General features: G+C 35.7%; 1 protein-coding gene across 1 annotated transcript in view; it reads left to right on the top strand.

The window, feature by feature from the left end:
• Positions 1-23,955, top strand: part of LOC149806073 (protein sidekick-2-like) — a 137,248-nt gene that overhangs the window by 13,227 nt on the left and 100,066 nt on the right. The window contains exons 2-8 of the mRNA XM_089950947.1: positions 6,014-6,283; positions 10,994-11,287; positions 15,224-15,335; positions 18,160-18,395; positions 18,961-19,108; positions 21,388-21,515; positions 23,727-23,843. Of these exons, the coding sequence (XP_089807073.1) occupies positions 6,014-6,283; positions 10,994-11,287; positions 15,224-15,335; positions 18,160-18,395; positions 18,961-19,108; positions 21,388-21,515; positions 23,727-23,843 (1,305 nt within the window). The remainder of the gene's footprint in view (positions 1-6,013; positions 6,284-10,993; positions 11,288-15,223; positions 15,336-18,159; positions 18,396-18,960; positions 19,109-21,387; positions 21,516-23,726; positions 23,844-23,955) is intronic.

Below are 23,955 nucleotides of genomic sequence, written 5' to 3'. Positions count from 1 at the left end.
GTGTATTAGTACCTAATTAAAGAGCAAGTTGGAACAGATATAGATCATTTCAGAAAATTGTTTCTGTGATGTGTAATATTTATATTGTAATTTAAGATGCATCTGTGGGGCAAATCTGCATTGGTGTATTTGACAGCTGAATTAAACAGATGTTAGTTTATATGACTAATTGTGTGCTGAAATGTTCCAGGTGCTTGACCTATCTAGATCAGCAGGCCATAAGGCTAATAAAAACAGGACCATCAGCTCAGGAGTAAGTGGAAAATGGGGGGCGGGGAATTGCAGGAATCATACATTGGTTTATATCTTTCACCTGAAATAACTCCAGCAATAAGAACAAGAATAAAGCATTGATAACAGTTCTGAAGAATGTACATGAAGTACACACACACAGTGTTATTTTGTGTGTGTGTGTGTGTGTGTATTTGCACAATTTTTTGGAGCTTTTATTTAATATTGCAGATGTTACATACAGAATAAGTACTGTTGTTTTGAAAACAAAGCAGGTTTCTTGATGGTGTTTCTGATGGGTGGAATGACATGCCTGTAACTTGAGGTGTTTGCAGCCATTGTAAGGAAGTTGAATGAACTTGATGCTCTTGTATGCTCAAAATTTCTCATTGAACAATAGATATGTTGTACATAACTCTATATAGCTCATTTTTTTCTTTAAAAAAAAATACACAGTACTGTATGTCTCCTGTGATAAACCTGTAACTGGGGTGATGGGGTTGGTGTAATAAAAATTTAAAAAATTTGATTTGCCTTATTATTAGAGATGCCCCTAGTAAATGCTTGTTAATGTTTTGTGAAATGCGGGAGGACATATCTGGTGTGGTCTATTTTCAGAGAATGTGGTGGTGCATGCTTCAGGAATTTTGTGGATTGTTGGGGGCAGTTTCTATCATAGACCATGTGTGCAGAGCCAATAGATCCATGTTTATGAGCTGATCTGTGTTTGCTTTGTGTAAAATGATAATGTGCACTGTACCATACAAGCTTCTTGTCCTTTACACTTTAACAGGAATGTTCAGAAGAATGTCTCTTTTTAAATCTTATCACTTGTAGCATAGTTGTATGAAATACAAGACGTGTTCCAAACAGCTTAGATAAATTTGAGACATAAATGAGGTTAAAGAAGTGGCAAAACAAACTGATGACAGAATCTACTTTTGAAAAATTGAAGGTAAAATAGAAAAAAAATAAAAAATGGTAATCATCACACACCGTATCATTAAAACAAAATTACTTCCTTTTCTAAGCACTTCTTGATGCTAGTTTGCCATGTTGGAAGGAAGGATTTACGTTATATGTTTACAAGTCCAGTCCAGCAGCAAAATGGACTCAAACTGCCATTGCTGGCAGATCATGGTTTATGCAGTTGTTAGGGGTGATCAGTAGAACAAACCAAAAAAACCCAGATCTGATGGCAAATTGTGTGATGGAAGAGCAAAACCAGATTAACCCGGATCTGATGGCAAATTGCGTGATTGAAGATCAGAACCCAAAAACTCCCCAGATCTGATGGTTATAGACTGATTTTTTTAACTGCAGACATTTTTCTAACTCTCACTGTGCATACAAACCAAAATGCACTAAACATAAATTCTATAATCAAATTATAACCAAATATCCACTTTCCATTCACGCTCATTATTAAGATTTATTGTGTACTGATAAGTTTTCCAAAAAAAGATATATCATGTTGGAAATTACTTGTCACATTTTTCCTTGTGAGCTAATTAATTCCAAAATTACACTGAAACTACCTAATTTAAGCACTTCAAACCTACTTAAGGTGCTACAAACTTTGCCACACTTGGTCACCACCCAAAATGTTCGGCTGTAAAGGGAAACTTGCTATGAGTGATTTATTGTAAGTCTAAGACACAATAACATATTACATGAGCAATAGGTTTCTTTGTTTCATTTGCAAGCCTTAAATGCTGGATGTAACTACTCCCCCGTAACACCATATTTAACAGGGATTGCTCTGCTAAATTTAACAGTAAATACGGATGTGTCCCTCTTTCATAACCAAAGAATAATTCACCGTATCTTCTCATTCAAGATAAAGATGACTACATTACCATCTGAAATAATTAAAATTAGCACTATAATAGCTGATTCTGTAAATGCTCAAGAATGTGCTTGATATTTCCCTTTTCTTCATATAGATTGCATTTGAACTCTTGATAGGACTCCCCATGTAATGAAAACCAAAGAAAAAAAACCTGCTTGTATTTTATCTCACCCTTGATAACCCATGAGCTATGGCATTCATAAACATTGACTGCAGCAAAGGTGAGGGTGTGTGAGATAGTAGGAGGGGAAAAGTTGTTGGTTAATTTTGACATGGGGCTCTGGTGGGGTGGTTCCCATAACTTTTGTTGATATGCAATAACTATAATCTCCATTGTGCTAAAGATGTATTGTTGGGGTGGGGTGCTGTTAATATTCTTTTTAAAATTATTATAGAAGTCCGTGACACAGGCTCGATTTTGGTTGGAAGTTAAATTAGTGAAAAACAGATGTAAAGCTCCGAGACCCCAGTCAGCAGTGCCGACAGTTAAATGATTGAATATACAAAAAAGTGAAATTCAACGAATAACATTTTAATGACATTTTTATTCAATAGTCACATGATTAAAATTTCCCAAGTACTCTCCTTCCACTTGACCCAGTGATAGCCTATTGCATCATTTGATTAGTAGTGTGAAATAGCTTTCCACCTGTCCTTGTATTCTACTTATCTGTTTGTGTATTCTTCTCTCCTATTCCTCCAATTCCTTCTCTTCCTCATGAATTTCTTCAAATTCCTTCTCGACTTTTCCAGTTTCTCCGCGACTCCTTTTCCTCCTCCTCCTCCTCAACTCTCTCCACTGACTAGACTTGTTGAATACGACTGCTCTGCTAGTCTCATTTCTGCCTCCCCTCTTGAGACTTAACAGAACGGTACATTTTCCTTTGCTCTCTCATCTCACACTACACACAGCCTATCATCAGATAACAGCTATTAAATTACTTCACTCACAAATTCATTCATATTGAAATACTCATAGGTTCTTTTCTGGTAAAACAACGTAATAAAAGAATGAATTGCATTTTCTATGCACTGACCTCCATTTGCACTGACAAAGCAAGCGATGTTTAGAACTTTCCTTGACCAGTTTTGATTGGAATCTTTAGTAGATAGAACCTTATTTTCTGCCTTTCTGTTAGAAAATAAATAGGATCCATACTTGCAGTAATAGCTGGTTCGTGAGTTATACATCATGTTGAGTAGAGGAAGCTGTGAAATTTAACTGTACATGGTGCTTTTTTCCCCAGCTTTTGAAAGAAACTAAGTTGTTATAGTGCCAGAGTAATTACCCTCCCCCCATATCACCTGTTGGTAACTACCGGTAAATAGTTTTGAACCATAATATAGAATATTGAAAACTTAGAATTCAATTCAGCAAGTTCCACCCATGGATAACCAAGACATCCATTCAGTGTGGAATCGGGTTCTCCATTTCTGAAACTTTTCGCTGGAAAAACCATGTTAGCTATATCAAAATAGCTTTTGGTAACATCAATCTCCAATCTTCCTAGCCAGGCCAACATGGAGATAGCGGGGCACTGAGTAATCTTCTTTCTTGGTGTTGTCTTCATTGTTCAAAATAATTTGCTCAACTTACAGTGATATATGTGTACCCTTTTTTTAGCTGGTAGTTGAAATGACTGGAATACTATCTGTACTTGCTTGAGGCAAACTGCGCAGACCCAGATCTGCTGTCACATAATGTGCTGGCAGATCTGGGTCTGTGCATTGTATTAGGAGTAATCAGTAGTACAAAGAACATAAACCCCACTATGCAGGCACATTATGCTATGGCAGAATTTTTGTTGTTTTCGGTTTGACAACTTATAAGCCAGTAGAGACAGTATATATAATACACTCTTTATTTGTGGGATCCACACTGGTAGTCTTTGAGGAGTCCCCCCAATCTGTCTGAAAAAAGTAAAGGTTTTTATATGTTAGTGTATCCCCCTTAAGGTCTTTAGTGTTGTATTTTCGTTAAAAAAGAGTTAGATATAATTTTAGAACTTGGATTGATCTACCTAATATTAGTACTAGTTGGGGTACCTGGTCTGGTTCTTCAACATTCCCAATTTTGTATGAGATTGAGGGGTATGTACTCCCTTCCAGATACAGATGTGTAACGCTTGGTTTCTTCCCCCATCTCGTGACCTTTTGCCACAATAATAAGAACATTAAACAGGTCAAGTCTTGGACCTGTTATTGGGACACATTTTGTGTTAGAAGGGAGGGATTTTGGTCCATCCTGCATTAGGTGTTTATTTTTTTTTGGGAGGGACAGTCATTCTCTTGCCTGAGTTGAGCTGCTTGTACTCTTTAGCTTATTGTGCTTCTGAAGTGACCAGAATCTAAAGACCACTTTTATGAAACCATGCATCAAAGTGACCAGAATCTAATGACCACTTGCATCAGAGTGACTACTGAGTTACTAATGACTACTTTTATAAAATCTTTCATCAAAGTAACTAGTTAACCGATGACCATTTTTATGAAACCTTGAATCATTGATCAGAAAGAAGTGTATAAGGTTCTTGCAGTCAATAACAGATTTATAAACCAGACACTTTATTTAGCTGATTGCACCCCTAGTAATTACCTGTAAATGAAGGATTTTATTACACCCAGGTTTTGTTTTCGAGTGTGTATATTTAAATCTGAGAACAGTCCTGTGTCACACACGTTACCAATAGAATGTTTATTTGTATCAATATCTTTGTACAGGTCGTATCACACAACCTATCAGTAATTTTTTTACAGGTTTGTATCGTACAACATGGCTTATGTAAGCTACTGCCAGCAGTTGTTTCATAATAAGGCACTTTTAAGTTTGTGCCATTATTGGTATGTCACCAGCTTAGGATAAAAGAAATGTATCAAATTCATTTACTAGCACATTTAGATCAGTAACTTCCAAGGAAGCAAGACAGAAATTCTTGGTATATATACATGTACATGATGATATGCTGTATGGTTTTATGGTGGTTACTGTATGTACTTGCTTATAAGTTGAGTTTAACTGCAAACAACAAAGATCCATAATCTGACTCTTTGTTAATGGAGAAATAAGACCTTAAATAGGCTTTAAATTCATGCTCACTGCTCTCTGCCTAACTTAAGGGCCAAAAGCCATAATTTTGAAGTATGAAGTAGTTAGTATGCTATTTATATGCACTGTGATATCATCTAAATTAAATTTAAAATCGTGCTTGATAACTACATCTGAAAACACTGAATTTTTTAGACCAGTTATTCTTTATGCAACTGGATTTTGTGTCCAGATTTTAGACTTCCTCTTGTTGGATCTAAAGTAGATCTGACTAGACATCACACGGATGGATCAATCATGCAAAGCTAGGGTAAGTTTGAGATTTTGCGAAAAAGGGGACATGCAAGTTAAGATCAAGGGGTTAATAAGAATACAAAAAGAAGTTAATTTTCACCCATCTGCTAATACACAGGTGATAATAGCCAGTGAACAGAAGAACTAATTATCTTAGCATTAATGATATAAAAGTGTCATAATCAGACAGGCTGGTATTTAGTTGGAAGTAACACAAAACGTTGTCTTCTACCCCTTCCCCCATCTCATGTAAAACTAAAATAAGTTCTGAGTTTGATGGCATTAATGCCTAACCCTTAATTTTTCCAGTAATTAGTGTATTGAGTGGTTTTCTTCATGCTATAATATAATCTTATATTTGTGTTCATGTCATTTTAAGATTGATGAAGTTTGTGATGTATTATGTTTTAATGGATGGGGGGATATTGTAATACTTTCTGTTTGTCTGTCTGTAAGTCCATGTCTCACTTGCTCTCACCCATTGTGCAGATCACATTTATGACCACCATGATTAGTGTTGTAAACAGGGAGCTCTGTACGGTGTTTTCCTATCAACAGCTCTAAAATGTATTGTCTTTTCTTCCCCACAGTAAAATACCCCCCACAGAGCTTCAACCAAGAACCAGTAGCAGGTAGCACTAACGTAGAGGGAAGCACAAAAATCCTGACATGTAGAGTGAGCTCAAACCCAGCCCCAGTTTATCGTTGGTTAAAGGATGACCGTTTTATCACAAATGAAACTGATGACTACACATACAAGGTTGTCAATCTACGTAGGCAAGATGCAGGGGTATACAGGTGTCTGGCAAGCAACGAGTTGGGATCCATCCTCAGTTCTCCAGCATATGTTGAGGTGGCCTGTAAGTATAGACAGTAGACAAAGTATTCCTTGACAGTCATTCCTCACTTTATTGAATGCTTTTTTCCTTATGAATTATATAGTACCTTACTGCTGTATTGTGAGGTATTCATTATTACAGGGTAACCTTAGACTGCCTGCATTAATAATTAAAGAGGTTCTGCTCAAGAGGGGTCCTTTCAGAGGTCACCTTACCAGGCAACAAATTCCCAGTCTGTGGCCACTCTTTATACCCCATCACATCTGGTAGCCTTACAGATAAAGGTCCTCAGTAGGTATGCTTGAGAAGTGCATTTGTGGTATGCAGAAAGTATATTTTTGATGGGTACAAGGTACTAAAAATTTACTACTACTGAGATGTATGTGTTAGGTATATCTTAGCAACAGGTTCAGTACAGCTCACATGAGTTTTTGAAACCCCAATTTTGCGGTGTGGGTGGAGAGGATTAAGAATGAATCCCTGCTGGATTTGCCACAGCGTCTCATGGAGAATAGATCCGCACACCAAGCTTTCTTGTGGAGTTGCATTTGATGACTGCCAGGGAGTAGATGGGGTTATCGATAATATGGGTATGGTTTGCTGTTGATGACTGCAGTAAGCATGCTTTAAAGAGGTTCAGAGAGAGAGAGAGAGAGAGACATTTTTATCAAAATCTTTATCTGTTTCAGGAATAATTTGTCTATATCTTGATACTGAAAATAACTTGATCATTCAGTTAATTTAAACATTTGCTAGTTCTAACAAAGAAAATATATGATACATAATGCCAAATCAAATTTTTGTTGCAGTTCATGCAATATATTTTACTTTTTTAAGGGTCATATTAATGTCATTGAATTTGTACTCACTGCAATGAAAAGAATTAGAAACATAGTAAAATAATCGCATTCATACCTGATTGAAGTGAAACAAAATTGAACAAGTTGTGATGGTTACCTCATGCACAAGTAACAGAATGTACAATTTCATCTGACATCCATTCACAACATTATAGAGGGACAACAGAACTTGAGATTGCTTAGTTGCTGTATGAACATGCAAAAGCATTTTTAAGATTTCTTATTTTTTTAAAATTTAAACTGTCCTATTTTTTTGCATGATCAAAGTATGTATGGGGGTGGGTATCACAAATGGTTTCAAAACCTAATAACCTAAATGACAACAGCACCTCTTCTTTGTCATTATGTTGACAGTAAACAATGTACTCAGGGATAAGTGAATCATATTATCTGACCATAGTCTATTCCTTTGTTTGATTCGTGTAAGATAAAATTTGGGAGGGAAAGAATAACCTGTGAACTAGTACTGTCAGGTATCTTAATTAGTTAGGCTACAGAAATGTCAAAAAGTTCAAAAACCGCCGCTCAGATCATCCTTAGAGTATGAAGAACCAAGCACACCTCCCCCCTCCTCTGTAACCTTCACTGGCTACCCATTCAATCTGGAATTAAACACAAAATCTCTTCACCATGCATAAGAAGGTACCACTGTATTTGGATCTAAGTTTACAATAGTTGGAGACAACTATTCATCAGATTGCTTGCATCATACATAACGTTTGTGCCCATGTTGTTTTATTTTTTCAACGTGAAACTAAGTTGTTTACAACTTGAATTACTAGTGGTAGTTAATTATAAATCATAAAATAGGGAATCCACAATGGCTATCTTAAAAGATCGGTGTTCACCCTCTTAGGTGCCTGACAATTTGTTTGATCAGTAGAGCATCAGTCCCAATGTGGGACTCGTGTTAAAAGCATTTTCCCCCAAAAATGTTGGAGGTGAAGTGATTTACTATATCTTACGATACTCGCTTATAAATGTGTTCAAATATGTGTGAGGATGAAAGTAGAAAATTATTGCACATTTGCACCAACTGCACATCTAGCCTGCAAAGTTTAAATGAAGTCTTCAAAGCAGTTTGGAAGAAGTGATAACAAACTGAATTCTCCAAATGGTCTCTATTTTATATAAAAACTATGTAACCCTTAGAATTGGAAAAGTAAATCCTCATTCATGGCGCATATGCACCAACTACATGTATCCTACAAAATTGAAATACAGTCCTCCAAAAACCCAATTAGAAAACACATAATATCCCCGTTTTTCAATTTTTTAAAAAGAAATATCCCCAAAAAGGGACCATGTCAAAATAGTCAAACCTAACTGATATAGCTGGCTTTTAAGTTTCAGTAAAATCTACAAATCAGATAGAAGAAACAATGACAAACCAAATTCCCCAATGACCTATTTTTGAATGATTTTTAATTCATCTGCCTGCCACAAGGCCGAGATAGCTTATGGTATAGCCCTTCCTCCATCATGCATTGCAAATCATTCATTATCTGGGAAACATCCATCAGTAGCTATTTTCAGCTTTTTTTAAAACAAAAACCCACCAGAGCAGTTTTAAATGGACATGGCATCATGGCTTTAAAGACCTTTTCAACATTTACAGATGATGCTGATCTGTCAAATATGACCACCATTTTACAAAATAAGAAGACCTTTCAGTGACATCTCTGAAATCACTGAACAGTTTGATCAGATATGACAGGAAACATCTTCACATGAAGACCATTCAGATTTGTACAAATTATGCCAACCTGCCATATAATATGGCCACAGTTGCTAAAAGCAGGGAAGGGGGGATTAAATGACTGTTAGAAAGCCATTGAATAGAACATACATAAGACTGGACAGTCTGCATCTTGGCATGAAGACCTATGAAGTTTATAGAGATGATTCTGGTTCAAATATGATCCAAAACCACTGAATATAATTTGAAGAGAAGTGGATGGACAAATTTATAGATGGATGAAGATGCATGAACAACAGCAATCTTCACTGGTATGCAAAGATAATTTTCAAGACCCCGTCAATATATAAACTGGGAAATCAGATTTTCTGGGCCTGTGTATAAACAAACAGGTTAATTGTCATTGGTTAATTGGTGTTCACTGTATACGGACAGATAAGTAGCATAGTAATGTTTTGATATAGGCAACAGGAGAGACCCATTCCATTATGTATGTAACTGTTGCTGCATACATTCCTTTTTGACATCATTGAGTTTTTCCATACATTATGCAGTGTTTCCCTTTGCCCTCATTTGCGCTTCAGAGACTCTCAGATTTGATACTGAAGTTTGTTTTTAAATCAGTCTGACCCCCAGTTTTGAGACCAAGGAGGCTTATGACTCTCAGTCTTGCACCTCTAGGGGATACACTGATTTTAATACATTTACAGCTTACATTTAACTTTCAGTTATAACAAAATATTCAGAACATTTTCAAAGACACCCCATGTACAGACACACAAGTTGAATAGTCTGCACATTAGCATTGATGCTAGGCATGACTCTTGTTGGTAGCAAAGAGGAAATTGGGCAGGAAGACTCTGTGTGTTACTAGGCATGACTCTTGTTGGTAGCAAAGAGGAAATTGGGCAGGAAGACTCCGTGTGTTACTGTAAACATCTTCCAGCTTATTTGCATGGAAAAAAGATTTAAACAGAATTGACCACAGTTAGATCTTTTTCACTCATGTCATTTTATAAATGAATATGTAAATATGACCAGCCTTGTGATTGCCTTGTATTTGGTCCTATGTGATTAATTACTCCAGATAAAAAAATGTGCATTGTTCTAGTTAAATTGAAAAAACCCATTATGTTGGGTAGGTTAGAACGTATGTTTATTTTGTGGAACCTGATGGATTTGACTGCAGCATAAACTAGAAAATCAGCATTATTCGTATCATGAATTTAGCTTTGATAATTATAGTCCTTTGTAAAAAACATTATTCTAAAATGTTTGTTGTTCTTTTTGCCAAATTTAATCCAGATAAAATTGTATGGTTGGCAGGAAGGAAAGGGGTTGGTCAATAACCAGAGCCTTATTACAAATTTATCATATGCATGCTGACCTCTGTTGGTGTCACATGATAAGTATAGTACTTTTCAGTTATATCGTTATTAGCACTGCTCTAGTAAAATATTATATGATGCATAAAATCTTGTGTTTGAAATACTATATACTCACTTATCAGTTGGGTTCAGATGCAAACAACATAGACCCTGATGTGCCATTGCAGAATGTTACAGCAGATCAGAGTTTGTGTTGTTTGTTCTACAGATTACTCAACATCAAATTACATAGACCCAGAAGTACTATTGCTTTAAGAGAAGAAGATTTTTTTGTCTTAGCAGTTCAAGTGAACTTATAAGCATGTACAGTATACAGTACAAAATTTTGTTTAAGTTGTGGAAATGTACACTATTGTTGAAAGGGGTTAATGGCATGAACTTTAACTCCAAATTGTACAAATCACGTAAATTTTGTAAGCAATTGTCAGAATCTCTTTATAACAAAAAATATTACTGTGTTAAAATCCAAGGAAGATAATTTTAAATGCAAGGCAGAATAACTAGTGAATTTATCAGTATCAGATTTGTTTTATGGGGATTGTTTTTATTGGTTTTTAAATTAATTAGTGTCTTGGAGAAGAGATTTATTGTTTCCACAGAAAGATCATTATATGTTTGGTCTTTCAGTTGGTGGATTGTTTCAACCAAAGTATATATAAATTTGATCCCCACAAAGAATAAAAGCACAATATTGTATATGACAGCTACCGCGATTGCAGAAATATATCTTCAATAATGTTAATTTCCTTTAGAATAATTTGTAAGTGTTTGCTTTCTATTTCAGACCTAGACAATATTGCCAATCAACCACCATACCAAGAAATAAAAATGAATCAGAGCAGTTATTATGTGATTCAGTTACCACCCATAAATAGTGTACCAGAACTTACCATCACCTGGTTTCGTAATAACATAAGCATTAACAATGAGGGCATGCGTCACCAAGTTACACTTAACCAATCACTAGTATTGTTAAGCCAAGAGACAAGCGATTCTGGATCATTTTACAAAGCATTGGCCCTAAATGGGATCACAGCCACAACCGTTGAGACACAAGTCTTCAATGTTACTATAATAGGTAAGACAAATGTTTCAGTTCAACTTGGTGTCATGCTTTTGAATTATATTTAAAAAATGTCTTTTTGTGTTCTACAGACAATACAGGAATACCAAGCATACACAATATGTACTTTCTTATAAGTGGAATCAAATTGCAGTTGGACTTGACTTGTAAATGAGTATGTATGGTAATGCAGGGCTCGAAATTAGCGGTAGTCCGCTAGCCCAAGTCTAGCAGATTTCCCGTCGGACTAGTAACTCTCATAATGTTAATAGTCCAATGGGCTAGTAAGTTTCGGTTATCAATAGTCAGTATTTGTTTACACCATTCCCTAATAAAGACTTGACTTAGCAGATATTCTCTGGAATCAAAGCAGTGGCCATTGTAAACACAGTCCTAACATATTAGCATGAGAAGATGAAGTCAATTTCTGCCTCGGAAAGGTGCGTTTCTATAACAAGAATCCATCCGATTTTGTGCATTTCACTTAACAGCGCAAATTATGGTCCCGTCATAAACAACGGAAGTTTGGTAATTGATCCTTATTAATCTGATAACAAATTAAATGAAAAAATGACGTGGTATCACACTTTATTGGCTCAACCACAGTAACAAACTACAAAGCGGTATTCCACACAAAAGAACATGGCAAAAACTATTCAAAGAAATTAGTTTGCACGTTTTTTTGTTTACGGTTTGTTTTTGGGTTTTTTTGCTTGCTACCCAGACACTCTAACAGTCACAAACAGAAAACTGTATATTTTACATTTCCATCGAAATAATTATAAGAATTAGATCAGTTTATTATGATTACGTTATTGACACATCCTTTCCATACAGCTACTTTTTCTATGATGATAAGAATAGTTTTTATATTTTTCCCTTACAAGAATGAACAAATAATTGAATACACGTGGATATATCGAAGCAGAATGCCGCACATTTGTTGGGAATTAAAATCTCTGAGCATGGGCATCAAAGATTTGAGAATTTTCTGCCTTATTATTAATTTCAACAATACATTGAGGTTCGATTAATTTGGAACAATTACCAAATTTACGACTTACGATGCCGTAATTGGAGCTGTTAAATACAATGCGCCGAGTGTCAGATAGCTTCACTTGATAGGAACACACCATTTCCAAACTGAAACTAACAATGTCTTCTGATGTCTTTATAGCAGTGTTTACAATAGCCGCTGCTTTGATCATGCGGAACATCCACTGAAGTTAAGTCTTTGTTAGGGAGAATCCATTTAATTGTGGGAAGGGGCAAAGACACGTGTTTTGAAACGTGTTTCTTGCTCTGGCTTTCTTATATAAAGGACACTGTGCCATTCCTTTTCTTGCTTTAAATAATTCATGTCAGCTATACAATAACATTTCGTATTTCAAAACAAAGCACAATTCCTTCCTTATAAGACAGGCAAAATGTGGCATTTGATAGAAGGTGTTCAGCCACCGGGGGAAAAAAAGCAAAAGCTGAATGAGAATGATGAGGAATAATTCTTATGATAGGGAAAAGCGTAATGGAAAGTTTCGGAAGAAATGGACAAGAGATAGGGAATGGCTGAATTATGACGAGGAAAGGAACGTTATGTGGTGTAACTGGTTTATGCAATGCGCAAAAACAAACAGAAAACATCCAGTTTAAAATTGAATCGGTAAACGTACATGAAAGATGTGTGACATTGTTTTGTGAACAGGACTAGTAAAAATTTGGCAGGACTAGTAAATTTCTCAATATACTAGTCCTTCTGGCTACAAAGAAATTTGTGTTAAATTCGAGCCCTGTAATGGTTCAAAGTTTATACCTAAAGCAGTGCTTGATGTGCATATCAGACTTTAGTAGGGTGTCCTACTTGACATTATTAGATGCAGTCTTTAGTAGGGTGACCTACTTGACATTTTTAGATGCAGACTTTAGTAGGGTGACCTACTTGACATTTTTAGATGCAGACTTTAGTAGGGTGACTTACTTGACATTTTTAGATGCAGACTTTAGTAGGGTGACCTACTTGACATTTTTAGATGCAGACTTTAGTAGGGTGACCTACTTGACATTTTTAGATGCAGACTTTAGTAGAATGACCTACATGATTTTTTTAGATGCATTGTAGAAAGATTCTAGGTGGCAAAGCCTTATAATTTGGTCACATTAGACATTGGGAACAGAAATACATTGAACAGGGAATTATTGGTAGGTGGCATCATTGAAGGTTTTTATTAAGGCCAACTCAGGGTCAGTTATAAAAGCATTGGGTTATTTTTAATAGTATTCCCAACAGTCTTAATCTGCTTCAACCTCTGGCCGACTATTAAAATTCACCATTTGGAGTTCTCTAAACCATTTCTCTACATATTTGTTTGGCCTCCCATATAATAATAATATAAGGCCTTAACGTTTATTTTCTTATCAAGATAGTTTTCATTAATAAAGCCTTAGTCTTTTATGTGTTTATAGTAGTTAGACTAATGTTGTTTTACTGCCGACTGTATTTTCTGTATTGGTCTCCATGCCATCATTTTTCTGGATCTGTGCCAGTTTATTCCATAGGTCATGCATTAGACTGGTCATTTTAAATAGGCATTAAACCAGTCTAGACACATGTAAAGATAGTGACTTAATGTAGTAATTGGCTGTCTCATGTTTGAAACATTTTAAACTGAATTAAATTGCATCTGTCCAGAAATAGTGATAAAATGTCATGTTTGGATTTCATATGCAAAGAAATTGACTGAAAATGCTGAAAGATGTTTTTGCATGCATTCATATCACATAAAGTAGATGTTCTGTGCCTGTTTAGAATCATTGTTCACTTTGAGGACATTGATGCAGATAGAGCATGCCCAAATTATTCTTGGTGATTGAGTCATTTGTTGCATCCTCAGAGGCATGATTTGTGTCTTGATGATTAAGACTTCAGTCTGGTATTGTACACTTGTTGTTTTACAGTACCTTCAAAATACCATGTCAGATTATTTTTTATAAAGCACAGTTAGTTTGAAACCAGGGAATAAAACACCCTGTTTATGAAATTCTTTTTAGAACTGTGAACTGCCAAATGCTGTTATTATAAAACATGCATATGTGTAATTAGAATGTGTTTGTTATTTTATAGTCACTGCATTCTAATTCTGTAAGTCTTCGGATGGTAACCAGTTGGCAGTTTTCACTTGACAATTTCCTAGTGGTTAGACTGTCTGTCTCGGATGCGGAAGGTCGCAGGTTTGAACCCCGGCCGAGTCATACCAAAGACTTGAAGAAATGGTACTAACAGCTGCCTTGCTTGGCGCTCAGCATTAAGAGGTTTGTGTTAGGACTGGTTGGCCTGGTGTCAGGATAATGTGACCGGGTGTGACATCATGCTGCATGTCTGCAGCATGATGCCCCAGTGCTGGACATCAATATAAACTGTCACACTACAGACATCATAGCGATATGACTGAAAAATTGTTAAAGTTACGTTAAAAATCTAAATCACACACACACACATACTTGACAGTTCTGAATATTTAGTTGAAAATGGCACCATTTTAGTCTCAACTCTGAGCAATGTAAAGTAATGTTATTCCAAAATTTCATTTGAATTTAGCAACTGTCACTTGACTTCCAAATCCAAAGTTGCACTTGCTGCTGGAAAAGGGATAGCCTTGTTGACCCATTCACAGGAGAACCGAGGAAATAAGAGATAGTTTGATACATAAATGTGATATACATGACTGTTCCATTTAGAAATAAACATCAGTAACATCATGAGTAAACAATATGGTGCCTGGACACATGACAGGTACAAATCTGCAGAGCTGAGTGTTTGGCTGAATATACAGCATTTCTGAGAGAACTGTTTTAATTAAATGTTTCAATTGTTCTGTACTGTGCTTAATTTGAATCAGTCATATAACACTATATGTTATTCCAGTTATTTTCATAAAATGGTCACATTTTTTCCAGGGCGAGATAACTTGCCAATGTACATGGACCCTGAAATTGTTGTTCCCATGAAAGATGCATCTGTCAAGAAAGGAACTCCAAAGATAAGCTTTGAATGCATCGCCAGTGCCAGGTAATTGAAATATTATATTGTAGACCTCACCAGGCCAAGAATTAAATCAGTTAATTGCATAATGTCAGTTAAGTAGAATAGGGTGATAACCAGGCATGTGACACCTGTTACCTTTAATTGGAACTTGAGCTTAACTTCATCTTTTCATCTTCCTTGTCTCACCCTTATTAGCTTTAGCTTGCATGATCAAAAGATCAAGAAAAATGTGAGAAAGCATGTTAGTAGCTTACGTGGATTGGTGGTTCTTCATGGGATTTTTCCAGGTTCATACTCCACCAAATAGCCGTGTGATAAATGGTGTTAAACTGAAAACAACAATAATGATGCCTTGATGGGATATTGAGTGTTATCAAAACCTACTTTGACTACCTTACCATTTGGATCATCTTTCTGCTGTCCATTGTGTCAAAAAGGAGAAGGGATGACATTCATGCCCTGTGTTATATATATTTAATTTGCATTATTTGTTTGCTTTTCTTAGTGACTGTATGTTATGTATATCTGTATTTTGTACTTGATTTTGTCCAAAATCAGGTTCATTTTGTAACTGACCAGTGACATTTATTTTGTCAACAACATAATACATAGCTAATATTTCTCTTTGAGTGTGGATTAAATATTCAGATCTATATTAGTGGAAGTAATCTTGTTTATAGTCTTGATTCTGACCCTAGAAAATTATAGAATGGAAGTTTCCATTAATTGACAGTATTTTCAGTAATTGGTAATTGTGACCAAGGTCGAGGGGGGTACATATTCTTGTTTATCTAAGGATTATTCATTCTTGCCTTAACATCTTGAAACAGAATCAGTCTTATTGTTAAGTATTTTATATGGGTGGATTTATTTATTCAAATTATTATTCACTCGAATTAAGAAGATGCTCAGTAGTATTCTTGGACTTTAACATTAATTTAGAATTATAGTAAATTCAGAAAGTATCATTATGGATTATATTGTTGTGATACATTGAAAGACCATTAGCACATCTTTGCAATTAAAGCCACTATCAGGTACATTAAAACATTTGATACTACAGGCACATCAACACATTCAATATCCAAAATTATCTGGAATACCATCAAAATTCATTTGGAACATTGTTCGTTTGGACTTGTGATAAAACTTTTGGGACTATATGGGATTTAATTCACAATTTTTTTGTTGACTTTTACAAAACATGTTGATTTACACTCTTTTTTTACTTAGTGTAAGACAATAGAGTTGTAACACTTGTTAATATGACTATGATTTGGTTTCTCTTCTTTGCTAAGCTTGATTTATGGTGAAGAATCACATGCCTCCAGTTTCTATTCAGATTCCTGGTCTAAGTTGTATTTATTCTGGGGATGATCAAGATAGGTTTCTTTACCATGCTGATTCATACGGTTTTACATGTATTTGTTTTCTTCTAATATACATCTGCAAGGAAGGTCTGAATCATCTCTTTCTCCCTCTTTAGGGGTTCCATGTATATTTCAGTGGCCTGTATTCCAAGCCGGTTGTTCTCATTACCTAGAGAATGTATCAGTCCTTCACAGAGAATTAAAGCTCATGAAGTTAGGGCTATGCTGCATCTTGGGTCTTCTTGAATCACTCCTCATTGGATGACGTTACGAAAGCTGCCTTTGGGCACTCTTGTGCCACCATTTCATCATTTTATCTTTATCTTTGGGTCTTACAGCAGCAGAACAACATGTAGCAAGTAGCTGTCTACCAGCTCACAATAGTAAAATTGCCTAGTTTAAGGCCAAGTGTGTTTATTTCTTATACCAATTTATGTTGAAGCCGTCATTCTCCCCCTAACTGGGAAATTTAGGTGCAGTAGTAGCAGGTATTTTTTGTGTTACTGCTTATGTAGTTTTTGTGTGGAGTTGGCTAAACTAATTTTAATTGTGTAAGACTTACCTGTTACTATTGATAAGATTCCGTCCTCCCACCCTACTCTTGTGTCCTGTGGTTTTGGTTCATATCAAAAGTGGAAGGGTATTCCAAATGTCGTGTGGTTTTGGGTCATATCATATGTGGAAGGGTACTCCAAATGTCTTGATGTTTTGGTTCATATCAGAAGTGGAAAGGTATTCCAGATGTCCTGTGGTTTTGGTTTTTATCAGAAGTGGAAGAGTATTCCAAATGTACTATAGTTTTTTGATTCATATCAAAAGTGGAAGGGTATTCCATATGCTGGGTATGACTAAGGAGTCACACTGAAATTTTGCTCTTCTCAATTCTGGGCCTCCAATGACTGATTACTAATTGGAGGACAGAATATCAGCTTGGACTGGGGAGCTAGCATCCTGGAAAAGGAAAGCAGTGTAATAGTGGTATATTGAGTATTACACAAGTATATTAAGCATAACACCCAAAAGCTTCACATTAATGAGGCTTCTGGCAGCAACATGGGAACATTATGAACACCAGCAATTGTCAAACATGTTGATATAGCATATGGTCATTTTAGCTCATTTGTTCTGACAGTTTTGGGGGGCTGAGTATACCATCACTCTAGAGGTTGTATTTCTGATAACTTTTGATTAATATCTTTGATGCATTAAATTAGGAGCAATATCTGGAGATATTAATAGAGAGAGTTCTGTCAGCTGAATTGCTGCTCTTGCTATAACCGTGAAAGCTATATTTATGATTTAGATTTTGATCAGAATTGGATTATAAATTATGTCATCAAGGTCTCAAAGAAGGTGGGTTTTGAGCCACATCTGCACATGTTACCTAATTCTCATGTTACCTAGTTGAGCCATGTCAGGCCTGCTTGACCATCTTTTATTACCTATTGATGTTATGTCTGTAAGATATCTTTTTGCAGGCCAATGGAAAACCTTCAGACCATTTGGTACAAGGTAAATGGAAGCAGCAGGATTCCTATTGTCAAAAATCAGGACAAATATCTTCTGTCCCAACTTAAAAATCGCACTCTGACCATCAAAGATCCAGATACTGACAATTCAGGAATCTACGAATGTGAAGCATCTCTCGTGCAGAATGACCAGCAGATAACAGGCACACGCAAGGCTCTTGGCAGAGCCAATTTGTTTGTTAGTGGTAAGTTTGAAGGTGGCACATTATCATATGCAGGGTTTTCATCCTGCAAGCATAAATGATACCATTGTACTCAGAGTAGGAAAATGCCTTGAAGACATACATTTTATATATCAAAACCTTTGTCAGTTGCACTTGAATTCACCTAGTTTCATCATTTTGAAATTTTTAATGAGCAGTATTCATAAACATCTGGATGTACATGATGGACTGTTTCTTTTCTTTTGCATTCAAGACATAAAAAGCTTGTTTTATTGTAAGTACTGTGTGTGGTATTTTTCTCCTTTAGAATTATATAATTATGTTGTCTTGGTCAATTACATAATCAGACCAATTTACCCACACAAATTGTATCATTTTCAAGTACTTGTAGCTCCTCTGGTATTTAGCAATTACATAATCAGACCAATTCATCCACATTAATGCTTTCATTTTCAAGTACTTGTGGCACCTCTGGTATTGAGTGAGCATCACAATTTACTTCTTAGCCCACTGTCTCTTGAACATCATTATCATGCTGCCAGGCTTGCCCACAAAAATTGCACAATATACAACTTTTTCTTTCCAGTTAATCCTCTGATCACAACCCAGTTTCCAAGTGATATTTCCAAGGACTTTGGTGACAGAGTCGTGATTCCGTGCCGTGCCATTGGACCACCCCAGCCCACAATCCACTGGCTCTTCAATGGTTTAGAAATCCAAAATGACAGTGATAGGTGAATAATCAATTTTTTTCATCTGATATGCTGCCTGATCATAATATTTCCAGAGTACATCCATTTCCTCACAAATCCATCCTTCTCAGAGATCTTCGTGAATTTTAGCTTGTTTTTGCAACAAAAGTGCCAAAATGTCACTGATTACTGAGATGGAATTTAGACGAAAGTGGTCTTCCCTTGGATCAAGAAATTGGTGTCAAATCCAGTCTGTTGCCAGTCACTCATGATTTCTGTCCATGTTTTTTCAGCACTCTCTTATAAAAGGTCTTTTAGATACTATCCATAATTCCCTGACAAAAATATGAAAAAAATGGTACTGACATATCTTATACATGACAACTCCATGGCTCTTACCTGTGCTTAGATTCACTTAGGTATGGATTCATAAAGTCCTCTTACCTGTGCTTGGATTCACTTAGGTATGGATTCATAAAGTCCTCATACCTGTGCTTGGATTCACTTAAAGTCCTCAGGTTAAGGTTTGTTGAATATGAAGAACAACACCAACGCAATCGGATCAAGATTTGATTTCATTAAGTCTTTCTTCTAGCTTGGATTTAATTGTTTGCCATATGTTCACAATAATATCAAGGTCCAGGATGTTTGATGACCAGGGTAGGGATTCTTTGTTCTATAATTTTCCACTGTTTTGTCATCCTAGAAATATGGCCAAGACAGTTTACCTTCCTGGAAGGTCCTTTCTCCATTTGGAACCATTTTGTAATATTTGTCACAAATCTTTCATTAAAGACACTAAGACACTTGTCAGAGTCAATCTTTCCCGCCAATGGAATTAGATTTGCAAGCACCATTGCAGGTTATGCACCTCCTAAAATGTTGCCAGAATATTCTTGAATGGCAAGTGTGCATTCTACAGACCGCAGCTCTGGCTGCCATTTTTAATCATGTTTTCTCCAAACACAGGCTTTCAGTCTTTGCACAAAACAACTTTAGTTTCTACACTAATATTTTTCAAATGTCCAGTTATTCAACCCTTTAAACCATAAAATTATGGGCGAATCTGTTTAGAAATCATACTCAGCTTCTGTATGTTGCATCTCCAGAATCCTAAACTCTTTAATATTCTGTTGACAGTGCTTTCAAAAGTTACAAGCCTTTTGTGATTTGGTCCCTGAAAGATTGTTAACTGTTGCCAAAACATGCAATCAGCATACCAAGAAAATAGATAATCATCCCTTTTGCTCATAATTTTTTGGTCTTTAGCTTATTTCTCAATTTCTAGGGACCACCATTTGTGAAAATTTTATTTAAGAAGTTTATGAATAACTAAATGTAATGTTCCAGTTAGCTGAGATAGTTTTACTACTGCTAAAATATTTATCAAACAATTAAATTATTGTCTGCTTCTGGCCATCTGTTAGTTTTTTACTGTCAGGCACCATGTTTTGTTTATTTACATCACTGGGAAGGTCTAAAATTAGCACTTGCTACTATTTACAATTTCTCCTTAAAATATGTTCCCCAGTCACATTAACATTTGGAATATAAGCCTGGTACCTGAAGGACACATGGTACTAATGATATGGAAAAATTGGAACCAGCCTGGAAATGGGTGAACATAAAATAGAGTATACATGGGTTTGGCTGACCAGGATCGACTAATAATGTAAGTTATGTTTTAAGAAAAATTATCTTTTGAGAGCTTATCCTAGTGAGACAAAAAATAGAGATATTGTTTTATTGATGGAATTTTAGTCCTTTAACAGTCTTGACTTTAGGACACTCATTAATAAAATTAGGACCTGACTCTTTGGTGCGGAATAGAAACCACATTTCAAACACATGCAGGTCCAGAAAATGCTGCAGTTCATATCCTTTCCTCAACACAAAGGCTGACATCTACGTTTCATCTATACTGATAAATATAGGTTTGATCATGAGCACCCAAAAATTTTAAGTTATTGAATTTTTAATATCATCGTGTTTAGGTTTACTATGGGAACTGAATTAGTACCATGAGTCCTGAATAATCCAGCCCTGCTTAAAGACCAAAATCGTCTTTCCTGGCTATCTTAGATCCAAAAAGGGCAGTAACTCTTACCCACTACCTCCCCTTGCCACTGCCAGGTGTCTCCAGATTTTGAGCTTCACTGCTGTACTGATAACAATTTCAGACTAAGATGTTCATTTGTGTTTGAAATCATATTTTGCTAAATGACAATCTTATCTTTCTCTGGTGGCTACCTTTTTTGACCTGGCACTGTACAGTACTTGCAGCTGAAAGGATAATCTATTATTATGTCTTTCCCATACAGGTACACTATTGACAGCAATGGTACACTGACTGTGGAGAGGCTTGAAGTACGAAATGCTGGGATGTATCAGTGCTTTGCTAGGAATGTTGCTGGAGATGCTTATAAATCAGTATGGCTCAAAGTCAACAGTAAGTTTTTTGAGTGGAAAACGAACTATTCCATGACATGTTGTGTTTCGGAATAAAACATCACCTAGCAGTTTGAAGTAGTTTTGTCATACAAAGTTAACACAAAACATAAACCCAATTTGTTGCCCATGCAGATGAAGCAACCCCTGACTAGATTTCATTTGCTTTCACATAAAAGTCAGAAAGTTATTACAAAACTGGTTAAGAAGCTAATGGAGATTAGTATGTGTAAAATAAAAATCTGTTTCTTCAGTAAATTTTACTTCCACCTAATTCCTGAAATTTACTGCCAAATTCAATAAAGAAATAGAATGTGTAAAATTAAAGACTGCATCACCTCACTTCATGTAGGCTCAGTTTACTGTTACATATGATGTCAGTCCAGAATGAGTCAACCATCAGTTGATTTGGAGTTTTATTGATGGAACGGTCATTGAAAGAAAATTTATGCAGCGTAAGGCCAAACTTAAAAGCAAAAAAGTGCAGTTGTTTTCTTTTCCTAATTTTCAAATGAAGTTGAGAAATTGGATCTACATAATATACTTTGTCAAACCAGGAAGTATCATAAAGAGTTATGCAGCTGCTGCTTGTTATTGTCTTTGGTACAAACTCATCACAAATCCTTCAAACTGGGGGTAAAGGATTCAGAAATTAGATTGAGGAAATAATTTTGGGAAAAATGATAGAGTAAGAGATAGAGGGTATGAGACAAGGAAGGGAATATTATCAGATAAGTTGTACTGTGTTACAGGAATTTGAATTGAAAAGACGTGTAACTTTTAACATTTTGTTTGTTGATAAATGAAAGGAAAAATGAAAACTGTAAATACCAAGTAGAACATGGTGAAATATTGTCAGCAGATCAGAGGTCATATCTAAAAGTGGTATGTGGAATTTACCATTTATTTTTCTTTTCCTCATTATTTATTTATAATTTTCAGAAAATACCCCCTCCTGACATACACAAAAAATGTGGCAATTGCAATACAGTAATACCTTGAACATTCGCGAGGTTAGGTTCCAGAACCAGTCGCGGATCAGGAGGAATCGCGAATGTTTGGTACGAGTCACTAAAAATGCTAATAAATGCTTATTTCTAGGGTTTAAACCCTAAATATGACCAAATCATGCTCCCAAAGCACTTTAATTTCATTTAAAAGTTAGCTTAATACATTAGCCTTAAAAAGAGAAATAACTGGTTGACGTAAAAATGAAGTACAGTATCGCCTAATGGGTATTTGCGACACTAGCGCATTTACAGTACGGTACATGTATACTAATATTACCCCTATACTAATTCATTGGCTGCCATTTTCTTTTGCACTCACAGTAAGGTAAAACCAAGTAACGAATGGGACTGTAAACTTAATGACTGATGTTTTCTTTGTCATTGTCTGGAAGGTAAACTAGGTAAACTTCATATGTCACAGAAGTCATATAATGAAGGTACAATTCAATAAAATAAAGAAAACATGTACATAGAGGGTACCAATGAAAATTTCGCGAATCCAGAAACGTTAATGCACAAGGTATTACTGTACTGCATTTCATTTTCTTTCTCTTCCTGTCTATAAAGCACGATATTGATAAAAGGCTGGTAGGTATAGCATTAATCAGTTACAGGTAAATACTTTCACTGGTAGGTATAGCATTAGTCACTTACAGGTAAATACTTTTGCTGGTAGGTATAGCGCTGCATTAATCACTTACAGGTAAATACTTTCACTGGTAGCTATAGCATTAGTCAGTTACAGGTAAATACTTTTGCTGGTAGGTATAGCATTAGTCGGTTACAAGTAAATACTTTCACTGGTAGGTATAGCATTAGTCAGTTACAGGTAAATACTTTTGTTGGTAGGTATATCATTAGTCAGTTACAGGTAAATACTTTAGCCGGTAGGTATAGCATTAGTTTAGTTCCCTGAATTTCAGGCAGACCATTGTTTATTACATAATCTGTGATAAATTCCCCAACACTCTATTTTTTGTATTAGCGTGGTCATTCTTCTAACAATATATCACTTCCTCATGTAAGAGGCAGGAAATAATGTGCAACTTTTGTGAAGATCTCACTTTTAAACAAAGTAATTCATAGACTTGTAGAAGAACAATGAAAATGGGGTTTTCAGGTTTGAAAGTATGAAAAATAAGTTACATATCTGACCATTAAATAGTATATGTCCATTAATATCAAATTCTTTGTCTTTTTAGGGGCTCCCCCACAGCTTAAGAACCCCCCTCAAAACGTGACAGTAATTGAAGGAACAGATACCCGTTTTCCATGTGAAACAACTGGTGCACCTGTGCCTGTCATTACATGGTTCAAAGGTAATTGATTCAGAGAAATTATAGACATCCATTATTTGTTGTTTTCTCAGCCCACTACAAAAAAAAAATTGTTTTAGGGTGTTATGGACCCAGATGTCCATCCATCTATCTG

This window comes from Sinohyriopsis cumingii, chromosome 2 (genome assembly GCF_028554795.1).
Source record: "Sinohyriopsis cumingii isolate HCF-2022 chromosome 2, ASM2855479v2, whole genome shotgun sequence".
Classification (NCBI taxonomy): Eukaryota; Metazoa; Mollusca; class Bivalvia; order Unionida; family Unionidae; genus Sinohyriopsis; species Sinohyriopsis cumingii.
The sequence above is the reverse complement of the archived record's forward strand: the minus strand, read 5'-3'. Positions and strand labels throughout refer to the sequence as shown.